Here is a 12,578-nt window from a genome sequence, read left to right as displayed (position 1 = left end):
GAGAGCTGGAGAGGGACTGGGGACAAGGGACAGAGGGACAGGAGCCAGGGAATGGCTGCCACTGGGAAAGGGGAGATTGGGCTGGGATCTGGGCAAGGAATTGCTGGCTGGGAGGGTGGGCAGGGGCTGGGCTGGAATTCCCAGATTTGCTGTGGCTGCCCCTGGATCCCTGGCAGTGCCCAAGGCCAGGTTGGACACTGGGGCTTGGATCCACCTGGGGCAGTGGGAGGTGTCCCTGCCAATGGATGGGGGGAAATTGGATGGAATTTGAGATCCAACCCAAACCATTCCATGGTTCACCTGGGACTGGGAGCCTCCAAGGCTTCTCCCAGGGCCACAACCCTCTGTAAATTCCCACTGATGTGGAACATGAGCTGCTCCAGGGTTTTCTCCTGCCCTTCCAGGAGGGGTCAGGAGCCCCATCCCCTGCCCTCAGCAGGGTCCCAGGGCTTGGCTGCAGAGCTTTGATTTCCCAGCTGGGACATCTCAATGACACATGGAGGGCTTGAGGGCACTGGGAATGTCCAGCTGGAGCAGAGGAGGCTCAGGGGAGACTCACTGGGATTTGCTCCTCCTGAGGGGCAGCTGTGACAGGGACAGGGCCTAGGGAATGGCTGGAACGGGGCCAGGGCAGGCCCAGAATTTCTGGATTTCAGGGAAAGATTCCTCATCCAGAGGTGCTGGCACTGCCCAGGCTCCCAGGGAATGGGCACAGCCCCGAGGCTGCCAGAGCTCCAGGAGCATTGGACACACTCTCATGGACAGGGTGGGATTGTTGGGGGGTCTGTGCAGGGCCAGGGCTTGGATCCACCATCCTGTGGGTCCCTCCTGACTCAGAACATTCCCTGATTCTGTCAAAAACTCCTGGGCCACAGCAAAAACTCGAGTGTCTGTTGGAAGTAATGAAGAAAAATCACAGCCGGGCAGCGCCGCACTTCCCGCAGCTCTCAGAGATGAGGAATTGGCACGAGCAGGGTTTTAAATAACCCAGCGTGTCAGGAAAGCACAAACAAATGATGAAAAGCAAAGAAAAAACCCCAGAGCTCTGCTAAACTTTATGGTTGCCGTGCTTCATCTTCATTTTGGTGCAGGTGTTTGTTGGGAGGTGAGTGATGGACGCTCCGGAGCCTGGGAGCGGCGGCGAGCAGGAGATGGAGCACCCTGCCCCGCAACGCACGGCTCGGCTCCTTTTTTAAATAAAAAACCCCTTTTTCCCTCCTGCCGAAGATGGATGTGGCCTGAAGATCCAAAACAAGTTTGCAGAGCTGGGAAAAAAAGCCCTTCCCAGCACAGGGATCAAACGTTGCCGTGCCGCGGTAACGAAACCGGCGACGCCGGGCTGGAAACGCGGCGTAAACTCCGCGCTTAATCCCAGTTTAAACACAGCTTGCAAAGCGCGTCTCGGAGTCGGTGAGAGCTCCTAAGCCACGCCTCGGTGCCAGGAAAGCGTGTTAAGAGCCTTTTGTGAGTGTTTGAGAAGATAATCTCCTGCTGGAGCTGTTGTCAGGGCAGCGCCACGATCCAAAGCCTCCCTGGTGGCGTTGCACACGCAGGCATCGGGATCGTCCCTGTGGTGTCAGCCTGAGGGTTTGGGCAAAATCCCGCTCTGCTCCCAAAGGATTTCCCCGTTTTTATGGGTTTGGTTCCTGTGTCGGACCCACCTCCGTAGAGAGGGTCTGGCTGCGGGTGGGAATGTCCAAGGTCAGGTTGGACACTGAGTCTTGGAGCAGCCTGGGACAGTGGGAGGTGTCCCTGGCTATGGAGTGAGGTGGGATTTGGGGTCCCTTCCATCCCAAACATTCCGTGATTCCCTGATAATCAATGGGATGCTCTCTAGCCCACGTTAGGGCACGACGAGAACATTTTGAGCTCTGAGCACCCCAAAGCTCTCCTGGATGGGAGCTTCCCCAGCTAACAAGGCCTGACCCTTCCCTCGGCCACGGGCACTTCCAGAGGGGATTCCCTTGGGAGATGGTGGCTGTGACCTTGAGCGCTGGGGGGAGATCCCATCCCAGATGGGACACGATGAGGAGGCTGGGCTGGGCCGGAGAAGTTCTCTGGTGGATTTAACTGAGGGGTTTTGACTGGGCTGGAGAAATTCTGTGGTGAATTTACTGAGGAGGTTTGACTGAGCTGGAGGAGTTCTCTGGTGGCTTTACCAAGGGGGCTGCTCTGGAGGAGTTCTCTGGTGGCTCTTACTGAGGAATTTTGGCTGCTCTGGAGGAGTTCTCTGGTGGCTTTAACTGAGGAAGTTTGTCTGCTCTGGATGAGTTTTCTGGTGGCTTTACCAAGGGGGCTGCTCTGGAGGAGTTCTCTGGTGGTTTTGCTGAGGAGGTTGGGCTGCTCTGGAGAAGTTCTGTAATGACTTTACTGAGGAATTTTGGCTGCTCTGCAGAAGTTCTGCGCTGGTGGCTGTGACTGAGGAAGTTTGTCTGCTCTGGATAAGTTCTCTGGTGGCTTTACTGAGGATGTTTGGGCTGGGCCAGAGAAGTTCTCTGGTGGATTTAACTGAGGGGTTTTGACTCAGCTGGAGAAATTCTTTGGTGGTTCTAACTGAGGAGCTTTGACTGAGTTGGAGAAATTCTGTGGTGGCTTTACCTAGGGGGCTGCTCTGAAGAAGTTCTGTGATGGCTTAACTGAGGAATTTTGGCTGCTCTGGAGGAGTTCTCTGGTGGCTCTAACTGAGGAATTTTGGCTGCTCTGGAGGAGTTCTCTGGTGGCTTTAACTGAGGAATTTTGGCTGCTCTGGAGGAGTTCTCTGGTGGCTTTACCGAGGAGACTGCTCTGGAGGAGTTCTCTGGTGGCTCTTACTGAGGAATTGTGCCGGTGTCCCTGACGAGTGTCCGTTTGTCCTGCAGGGGAAGGTGGCCCAGACAGCCTGCATGTCGGCCTGCAAGCACCTCTCGACGTCGCTGCTGCAGCTGCTGCTGGAGGCCGAGGTGAGGCAGCTGACGCTGGGGGCCCTGCACCAGTTCAACCTGGACGTGGAGGAGTGCGAACGTAAGCGCCACAAACGCCCCTGTCCCTGTCCCTGTCCCTGTCCCTGTCCCTGTCCCTGTCCCTGTCCCTGTCCCTGTCCTTGGCTTGGGAACACATCCAGGGGGAATTCCTGCTCTGCCTCAGGCTCAGGGCTTTGTGAGCAGGTGAATCGAGGTGGCCCACACCTGAAATGGGAGTGTGGCCCACGAGCTTTGAGGGTGGTGGGTCAGCTCTGTTTATAAAATGAGTTATTTATGGACAAGACAGGAGAAAAGGAAGAAAAGGTTTTTATTAAAGTTACTGCGGGGGATAAAGCAAAAATGTAGTGTATTTCATGAAATCGTGTGTGACATTAAGGTATTTCTATTTCTATTTCTATTTCTATTTCTATTTCTATTTCTTATTATATTTTCATTTACATTCGTATCTATATCTATAGATATAGATATATATCTATATAATCTATATCTATATCTATAGATATAGATCTCTATATCTATCTGTATCATCTATATCTATATCTATATACTATTTATATTTAGATTTATATTTAGATTTAGATTTAATATTTATATTTATGTCTATATTTCTATTTCTATTTCTATTTCTATTTCTATTCTATTTCTATTTCTATTTCTATTTCTATTTCTATTTCTATTTCTATTTCTATTTATATTTATATTTATATTTATATTTATATTTATATTTATATTTATATTTATATTTATATTTATATTTATTTAAACCGGGAAAAGAAGTGGGGTAGGTGAGGAACCAAATGAAATAGTATAGATTAAGAATCAAAAGATTGGGAATCAGAAGGAGTAGGGTAGATTAGGAATCAAATGGAACAGGGTAGATTAGGAATCAGATGGAACAGGGTAGATCAGGAATTAAATGGAATAGGGTAGATTAGGAATCAGATGGAACAAGGTAGATCAGGAATTAAATGGAATAGCGTGGATCAGGAATCAAATGGAACCTCCCACCAAAATGACTGTGGTGTACCTGGTGTTTCCACCAACCTGCAGAGGAGTAACCCCAAAGCAGCGTCCCAAATTTGGGGTAAAATCCTGCCGTGGTGCTGTGCCCCTGGGGGTTTGGGGTCCCAGGTCTGGGGGTGGTGGGTGCCCACAGAGCTCACCCAGAGCATCTCCAGCGCAGAGGATTCCAAGAGATCCAATTTTACTCCTCCTTCTCCCGTTCAGTGCTGCCTTGACCCTCTCCAGACTGTGCCTACATTTTGAGGTGGGCTGTTTTCAAACCAGGAGGGATTGGAGTGCATGAATCCAAACCAGTTTGTGTGTGACTCTTTCTGAGAAGCTGGGGCTGCCCCGTCCCCGGGAGTGTCCAAGGCAGGGTTGGATGGCCCTGGAGCATCGGAAGAAGCTGAAGTTCTTGAGCAGTTCTGGTTCTCTCCCAGAACCAGAACCAGCCCTTTGTGCTCTCTGCAGGGAGCTCTGTCCTGGCAGTGAGCCCTGTGCAAGTCAGAGTGAGGGAGGTGTCTTGTGACAGAGTGACAGCAGCTCCTCAGGGCAGGAGCGTCGTGGGGCCACCCCCAGGGCTCTGCTCCCAAACCTGCCCCTTTTGGGTCCTCAGGGACGCTCCTGGACTGGGGCTGGAATTCTCTGGCTGCCCTCGTTGCTGCTGGTCCCGCTCAGTGGAAGGGTTAAAAACCAGAGCCCAAAGCTGACAAATTGGTGATTTAATCAGGTTTGGGAATTAAAGTAGGGCAGAGCTAACACAGCCCTGCCCAGGATCCTCTTCCCTCTGAGGGGAACTGGGATTCGTCCTGGGATGGGTTTGTTGGGATTCATCCTGGGATGGGTTTGTTGGGATTCATCCTGGGATGGGTTTGTTGGGATTCATCCTGGGATGGGTTTGTTGGGATTCATCCTAGGATGGGTTTGTTGGGATTCATCCTGGGATGGGTTTGTTGGGATTCATCCTAGGATGGGTTTGTTGGGATTCATCCTAGGATGGGTTTGTTGGGATTCGTCCTGGGATGGGTTTGTTGGGAGTCATCCTAGGATGGGTTTGTTGGGATTCATCCTGGGATGGGTTTGTTGGGATTCATCCTAGGATGGGTTTGTTGGGATTCATCCTGAGGTGGGTTTGTGACTGTGGTGGTTGAGAACCCAGAGCCTGACAGAGTTCCTAAAGACCCCAGGTGATCTTTGATTTTAGGGTATTTTTGGGATTTTTCCCCCCCCCAGAATATCCACATTTTGGCTTTCCTGGTTGAGGTGGAGACTGGGATGTTATCCCAGAATCCTGAAATGCTTTAGGTGGGAAGGGGCTTTAACGCCCATCCCCTGTCCCAGGGTGCTCCAAGCCCCATCCAGGCTGGCCTTGGACACTTCCAAGGATCCTGAGGAGGGACTCAGTGACATCACCTGTTGGTTTCATCGTCCCCTGGCACTTCCCATTCCAAGCCAAGTTCTTCCACCCTTTATCCCACATTTTCCTGACAAGATTTTACTTCAGCTGCCCCCGTCAACCCTGAGATTAAATTTACTGCTGGGAACAATCCCCCAGCAGGAATTTTGCAGTTTCCAACCCGAGTTTTTCCCTTTTTTAACCTCCCCTTGCCCTTTTCCAGCCCTCAGCTGACCAGTCTGGGGAAGGATCCCGGTTGGATGATTCCCACCCAGATCCTGTAGCTCACAAAGCAATGCCTGGTGTTCCTCCTGGTGCTGCCTCAGTCTCTGAATTCCTGACTCTCCTTTGTGTCCCTCAGCTCTGCTCCCACGGGTGTCTGCCCAGGGATGGGTGCTAGAGCTGGGAATAATGGGAAGTGTTTGTCATCCCTAATCATTCCCTGGTTTTTGGCTGGGAAAGGCTCCAAACCCGGCAGTGTGGTGGATCACGGAGCAGCAGCTCTTCCCTAAAAGCTGCTGCTGCCGAGGGAGATGGATGGGATTTCAGAGCAGGTTGGAGAGCACAATTCCTTAAATTCCTGTTGTTTGGGGAGCCCGAGCCGGGAGCACTCAGACATCCCGGGGCAGGTGACGCCAGCCTGGCAGCGAGGTCAGGGACCTGTCCCCAGCCCCGTCCCAAGGTGCCACTGGAGCAGGGAATGGAGATGGATGCTGGGGCTGGATCCTCCCCATCCATCACTGTCAGCCCTGAGCAGACAGAATCCTTCTCCTCTCCAGCAGCAAATCCGTGCCCCTCCTCCCCACGGGTCCGTCTGGTGCCTGGGAATCGCTGTAATTTGGTTATTTTGGAGCAGAAATCCATCAAATTCTGGTGGATTTTGGCATGAGCCAGTTCCAAGAGGGAAGTGGCGTATTCAGAAAATGAGTTTCGGTTTGCAAGGTTGGGGTTTGTTCTTTGGGGTTTTTTTTTTTTTGGTGATTTTTAATCTTTTTTGTACCTGAAAGCACAGGTGTGAATCTCAGCATCCTCACAGCTCGAGCCTCTGCCTCTGTCCTCTTCCTCCCCTCACATTCCCAAACCTTGCCCAATCCAGCAGTTTTATCTTGCACTTACCCATTAAAATAGGATTTTGTTTCTGTTTGGAGCCCTTCCAGTGAGAGCCATGGTGAGGGAGTGGGGCTGCAGAGTTTTGATGCTGGAGTTTATTAAGGTTTTGTTTGTGAATGCTGAAAAAACAATCTGGCTAAAAGAGAGGTGAGGCGAATCGAGGAAATTATTTTATATATTTTATTGTGTATTATTTTGTGTATATTTATTGTGTATTTATTACAATATATTTTATTGTATATTAGGCATGGTTTGAAGGGGGTGAAGGCCTGGAGGGACAGGAGGCAGGGAATGGCTGCCACTGGGAAAGGGGAGATTGGGCTGGGATCTGGGCAAGGAATTGCTGTCTGGAAGGGTGGGCAGGGGCTGGGCTGGAATTCCCAGATTTGCTGTGGCTGCCCCTGGATCCCTGGGAGAGTCCAAGGCCAGGTTGGGCATTGGGAGCACCTAGGACAGTGGGAGGTGTCCCTGCCCATGGATGGGGTGGGGTGAAGATGCTCTTTAAGATCCCTTCCAACCTAAACCAGTCTGGGATTTTGGGATTTTGGAATTCTGTGGTGCTTGGCAGGTGGATGAGGTCGTGATGGGACCCCTCCCCTGCTCTTCAAGTCTCCCCCTTCCTTAAATCTGTGCTTTTTTGGTGTGTTCAAAGCACAGAAAATGCAGTTTATTGACTTTTAATTATTTTCTGATCTTCCAAAAGGAAGCTCTTGTAGGACTGAGGAGAGGCAGTGAATTAAGCAGCCCCCAAGAGCCAAATCTCCCATGTTTTCCTCACGTGGATATCCCACAACCAGCAGCATTTTTGGTGTGAAAGAGGAGAAAAGAGCAACATTTGGGTTGCTTGTGATGGGAGAAACCTGGGGAAGCTCCCAGCTGTTTTCCATGGTTTATCCTGGTGAGACCGAGGAGTGTCCAGCTGGACCTGTCCTGGAGGAGATGCAGGGTCCTGAGGGATCATCCTGGAGGAGGTGCAGGGTCCTGAGGGATCATCCTGGAGGAGGTGCAGGGTCCTGAGGGATCATCTGGAGGAGATGCAGGGTCCTGAGGGATCATCCTGGAGGAGGTGCAGGGTCCTGAGGGATCATCCTGGAGAAGATGCAGGGTCCTGAGGGATCATCCTGGAGGAGGTGCAGGGTCCTGAGGGATCATCCTGGAGGAGATGCAGGGTCCTGAGGATATCGGGAGGTGCAGGGTCCTGAGGGATCATCCTGGAGGAGGTGCAGGGTCCTGAGGGATCATCTGGAGGAGGTGCAGGTCCTGAGGGATCATCCTGGAGGAGATGCAGGGTCCTGAGGGATCATCCTGGAGGAGATGCAGGGTCCTGAGGGATCATCCTGGAGGAGGTGCAGGGTCCTGAGGGATCATCTGGAGGAGATGCAGGGTCCTGAGGGATCATCCTGGAGGAGATGCAGGGTCCTGAGGGATCATCCTGGAGGAGGTGCAGGGTCCTGAGGGATCATCCTGGAGGAGGTGCAGGGTCCTGAGGGATCATCCTGGAGGAGATGCAGGGTCCTGAGGGATCATCCTGGAGGAGGTGCAGGGTCCTGAGGGATCATCCTGGAGGAGATGCAGGGTCCTGAGGGATCATCCAGGAGGAGATGCAGGGTCCTGAGGGATCATCCTGGAGGAGGTGCGGGGTCCTGAGGGATCATCCTGAAGGAGGTGCAGGGTCCTGAGGGATCATCCTGGAGGAGATGCAGGGTCCTGAGGGATCATCCTGGAGGAGGTGCAGGGTCCTGAGGGATCATCCTGGAGGAGATGCAGGGTCCTGAGGGATCATCCTGGAGGAGGTGCAGGGTCCTGAGGGATCATCCTGGAGGAGGTGCAGGGTCCTGAGGGATCATCCTGGAGGAGGTGCAGGGTCCTGAGGGATCATCCTGGAGGAGATGCAGGGTCCTGAGGGATCATCCTGGAGGTGATGCAGGGTCCTGAGGGTCCGGGAGAACATCCTCAGGTGTTCCCAGCAGGAAGGTGTTCCCAAGGTGTTTGGGAGCAGCTCTCCATGGATCTGAGTGCTTGGGTGGCACCAGTGGCTCCAGGGAAGGGTGGGAGGAGGATTTGGGATGTGTTGGGATGGATTTGGCAGTGTTGGGGTGGTGAGGTTCTCTCAGCCCCTTTTAAACCTGGACTAAGGCACAGCTTAATGACTTTCCTGGAAGGACTCAGTGGGACACAGCTCCTTGGGTTTGGGAGCCACTTCTGGGCTAAAAAGAAGAAAAAAACCCAACCCTGGAGAGGGGGAAAAAAATCCCAGAGATTTTTGGAACCTGTAAATTTCCTTTTTTTCCAGAAAAGAAATTTCAGTTTTTCAGAGGGTTTCTTGTCTTCCAGAATGCAACCATAATCCAAGATTTACCCATGCAATGGGATTTTTTAACTCCTACATGCCTGGCTCTGCTCTTTTTGAACTGATAAATCCATATATATATATATATATATATATATATATATAATTATTTATATTTATATATTTATATTTATATTTATATTTATCTTTATATTTATATTTATATTTATATTTATATTTATATTTTATATTTATTATTTATATATTTATATTTAAATCATATATATACATAAAATCCATATAAATATATCTATAATATAATTTAAATTTAATAATAATTTTTTAATTTATATATTTATATATTAATATCTATATTTAAATCCATATAGATATTTAAATCCATACAAATATATATATAAATCCATATAAATATATATATATATAAGTCCATATAAATATATATATAAATCCATATAAACATATCTAAAATATAATTTAATAATAATTTTATAATTTATATATATAATATAATTTGATAAATGCATAATTTTCCCATCTCCCCTCTACCTCAGACATAGTGGGAATCAAGTGGAACAACCCAGATTTGGAGGTGACAACTGAAAAATCCCAAAGAATCGGGGCTGTTCTCACTCCTAGGAAGTGTTTCCCATCTCCATAACGGGTTCCAGCAGTGGCTGAGGGGTTTTTTACAATCCTCAGATCATAAAACGAGCAATTCCATAATCTCCAAACTCTTTTAACTGCTGCTTTATGGGAAATTAAAAGTTTATATTTCAGATTCCAATAAACGCCCTATTTTTAGTCAGCCCCTCTCCCGGGGATCAGCCAGGCACACGCCCAGATGTCTCTGCTGCCTGGAGGAATTCTCCATCCCAGCAGATTGTCCCAAACTGTGCCCACATGGATCCTGGCACAGCCTTTCCCCAGCTCCTCCTTGGCTGCCTTGTCTGGCTTGTGGGAATTTCTCGTGTGGAAATCCTGGGATTTGGGGGAAGTTCCGGGGTTTGTCCATGATGCTGGAGTCACCCTCCCCCTTGGCATGATCCCAAGGACTCCCAGGTGTTCTTCCAGCCTGTGATCCATCAGGGATTGGAGTTAGGATATCCCTGACTGGTGTCTGTCCTGCGGCAGAGCACCAGGAAAAACCTGGATTTGGGGGAAAAATGGGAATGTTGTAGTGGAGAGATGGGAAGGTTTGAGCAGAACAGATCAGGAGAGGAATGGCCACCCCACAGGTGCTGATCTCTCAATGTGCCTCAGCCCTGGGGTCAGATTTGGGCACCTCCCAACAGGAGACACCCTGGAGGGGCTGGAGCATGGCCAGGGCAGGGAACAGAGCTGGGAAGGGGCTGGAGAATCCCTGGGGAACTGGGAAGGGGCTGGAGAATCCCTGAGGGAGCTGGGCAGGGGCTGGAGAATCCCTGAGGGAGCTGGGCAGGGGCTGGAGAATCCCTGAGGGAGCTGGGAAGGGGCTGGAGAATCCCTGAGGAGCTGGGCAGGGGCTGGAGAATCCCTGAGGGAGCTGGGCAGGGGCTGGAGAATCCCTGAGGGAGCTGGGCAGGGGCTGGAGAATCCCTGAGGGAGCTGGGCAGGGGCTGGAGAATCCCTGAGGGAGCTGGGCAGGGGCTCAGCCTGGAGCAGAGGAGGCTCAGGGGGACCTTGTGGCTCTGCACAGCTCCTGCCAGGAGGGGACAGCCGGGGGGTCGGGCTGTGCTCCAGGGAACAGGGACAGGAGGACACAGGGAATGGCTTCCCACTGCCAGAGGGCAGGGATGGGTGGGATATTGGGAATTCCTGCCTGGAAGGATGGGTAGACCCTGGCACAGGGTGCCCAGAGAAGGTGTGGCTGCCCTTGGATCCTTGGAAGGCCAAGCTGGAGCCCTCACCTGGCCTTGGACAGCTCCAGGGATGGAAATTCCGCAACTTCTTGGGATGGGCACGGCTCACGCTTGCTGGTGTTGGTGTAGAGTGATCTGAGAACTTCACATCTGCCAGGACACATCCATGAGCGCCTTGGGTTCGGGTCTGGGAACCTGTGGAGATCCCTGACCCAACTCCTCAGCCAGTCCTGTGGATTCTGTTCCGAATTTCTCGGCACGCATCTCCAACATCCTTCTAAAGAGCTTCCTTCAACTTGGAAAACATCTCGTGGTCAGCCCCTGGGGAGCCCCTGCCTGGGGCTGTGGGTGCTCCTCAGCCCTGCCATGTCCCATGACGGGACCACTCCTGTCTCTGCAGTGACAGCACTCCAGGCCCATCTTTGTTCCATCAGAGGAGCGTTTGATGGGCTGGGAGAGAAGTTTTTCTTTAATCTGACCCAGTTCAGAGTGTTTTGGGTAACTCCTCCCTCTTCCCACAGCTCTCTGAAATTACCCAGATGGGAATGAGCTCTGGGAGTCGGGCTGTAATGGGGAACAGCTTCAGAGCGGGGCTGTGTGGGAATGCTGTGGGAGAAGGAGAAGATCAGTCTGGAAACTGGGCGAAGGAGAAGCTCAGTGTGGCAGTTGGGATCTTCTCTCTGTTCCTCTTGCCTCGATTCCTCCCCAGCATTTCTCACTTTTTCCCACCTGAGAGCTTCTCCAGACTCCATGGATTTGTTCTTCAGCCTCAGTGTCCTCAAGGTGTCACTTTGCTCCTGGGGATACGGAACAGGAGGTCCCAATCACTTGACTTTTTCCAGGATGGCCTTCCATGGCTCTATCCAAGGAGGTCCCATCACTTGGCTTTTCCAGGATGGCCTTCCATGGCTCTATCCAAGGAGGTCCCATCACTTGGCTTTTCCAGGATGGCCTTCCATGGCTCTATCCAAGGAGGCCCCATCACCTGGCTTTTCCAGGATGGCCTTCCATGGCTCTATCCAAGGAGGTCCCATCACCTGACCTTTCCAGAATGGCCTTCCATGGCTCTATCCAAGGAGGTCCCATCACCTGGCTTTCCTAGGACGGCCTTCCAAGGCTTTATCCAAGGAGGTCCCATCACCTGGCTTTTCCAGGACGGCCTTCCAAGGCTTTATCCAAGGAGGTCCCGTCACTTGGTTTTTCTAGGACAACCTTATAAGGCTTTATCCAAGGAATTCCCATCACCCATCACTTTCCAGGATGGCCTTCCAAGGCTTTATCCAAGGAAAATGACTTCACGATCTCCATCCTTCCTTGAGGAATCCTGAGAGGGTCGATTCCCCACGTGTTTTCTGCGGCCATGAGCAGATTGGTCCATGTTCCCTTCCCTGGGAGCTGCTTCAGCCTCCATCCCAGAAGTGCCATCAGGAATCCCGTGTAATTCCGAGGAGATCTTGCCCTCAGATGATGTTTTTGAGGGATGAAGTCACGTCTGGGTCCGTTTTTACCTCTCAATCCATGCGCCAGGGGCACCGGGAGATCCCCCCCGTTGGCTGTAATTAATTAATTTACAGTGGATGTCTCTTTTCTGCCGTGCCTTTGAACTCTTTAATTCTTTGTCCATTGTAAAGGGCTTAACGGTTCCTGTTCCTTGATTCTTTCATCAGTGAAATGTTTTGGAAGAGAGGTTGGAGTCCCCCTGTGACCTGCCCTGGGTGGCCCAGGCCTGTAGACCTTGCACAGACATTACTTTTTTGGCCTGAACACAAACCCCTCAAACCTTTAGCCTGGCTAAATGCTTTGTACAAACGGCCGCATTCTGATCCGCTCTATTCTCCGGTGATTTTCTGCTCAAGGGGCTGCTCTGTAGGTTGCTTGCTGTGTTTGCCACTTGCCTTGGTCGTGGAGACAGTACAATAAACGAATCCGACAGTACTGAGGCCAACACTGCGCTCGGTTGT

The 12,578-nt window shown here is 51.2% G+C and overlaps 1 protein-coding gene across 2 annotated transcripts in view; it reads left to right on the top strand.

Moving 5' to 3' along the window:
* EXOC6B (exocyst complex component 6B) overlaps positions 1 to 12,578 on the top strand; it is a 307,067-nt gene that overhangs the window by 224,135 nt on the left and 70,354 nt on the right. For both annotated transcript variants that reach the window (XM_050973380.1, XM_050973381.1), the window contains exon 19: positions 2,859 to 3,000. In XM_050973380.1, coding sequence (XP_050829337.1) covers positions 2,859 to 3,000 — 142 coding nt within the window. The remainder of the gene's footprint in view (positions 1 to 2,858; positions 3,001 to 12,578) is intronic.

Source organism: Serinus canaria, chromosome 4, assembly GCF_022539315.1.
Source record: "Serinus canaria isolate serCan28SL12 chromosome 4, serCan2020, whole genome shotgun sequence".
Classification (NCBI taxonomy): domain Eukaryota; kingdom Metazoa; phylum Chordata; class Aves; order Passeriformes; family Fringillidae; genus Serinus; species Serinus canaria.
The sequence above is the reverse complement of the archived record's forward strand: the minus strand, read 5'-3'. Positions and strand labels throughout refer to the sequence as shown.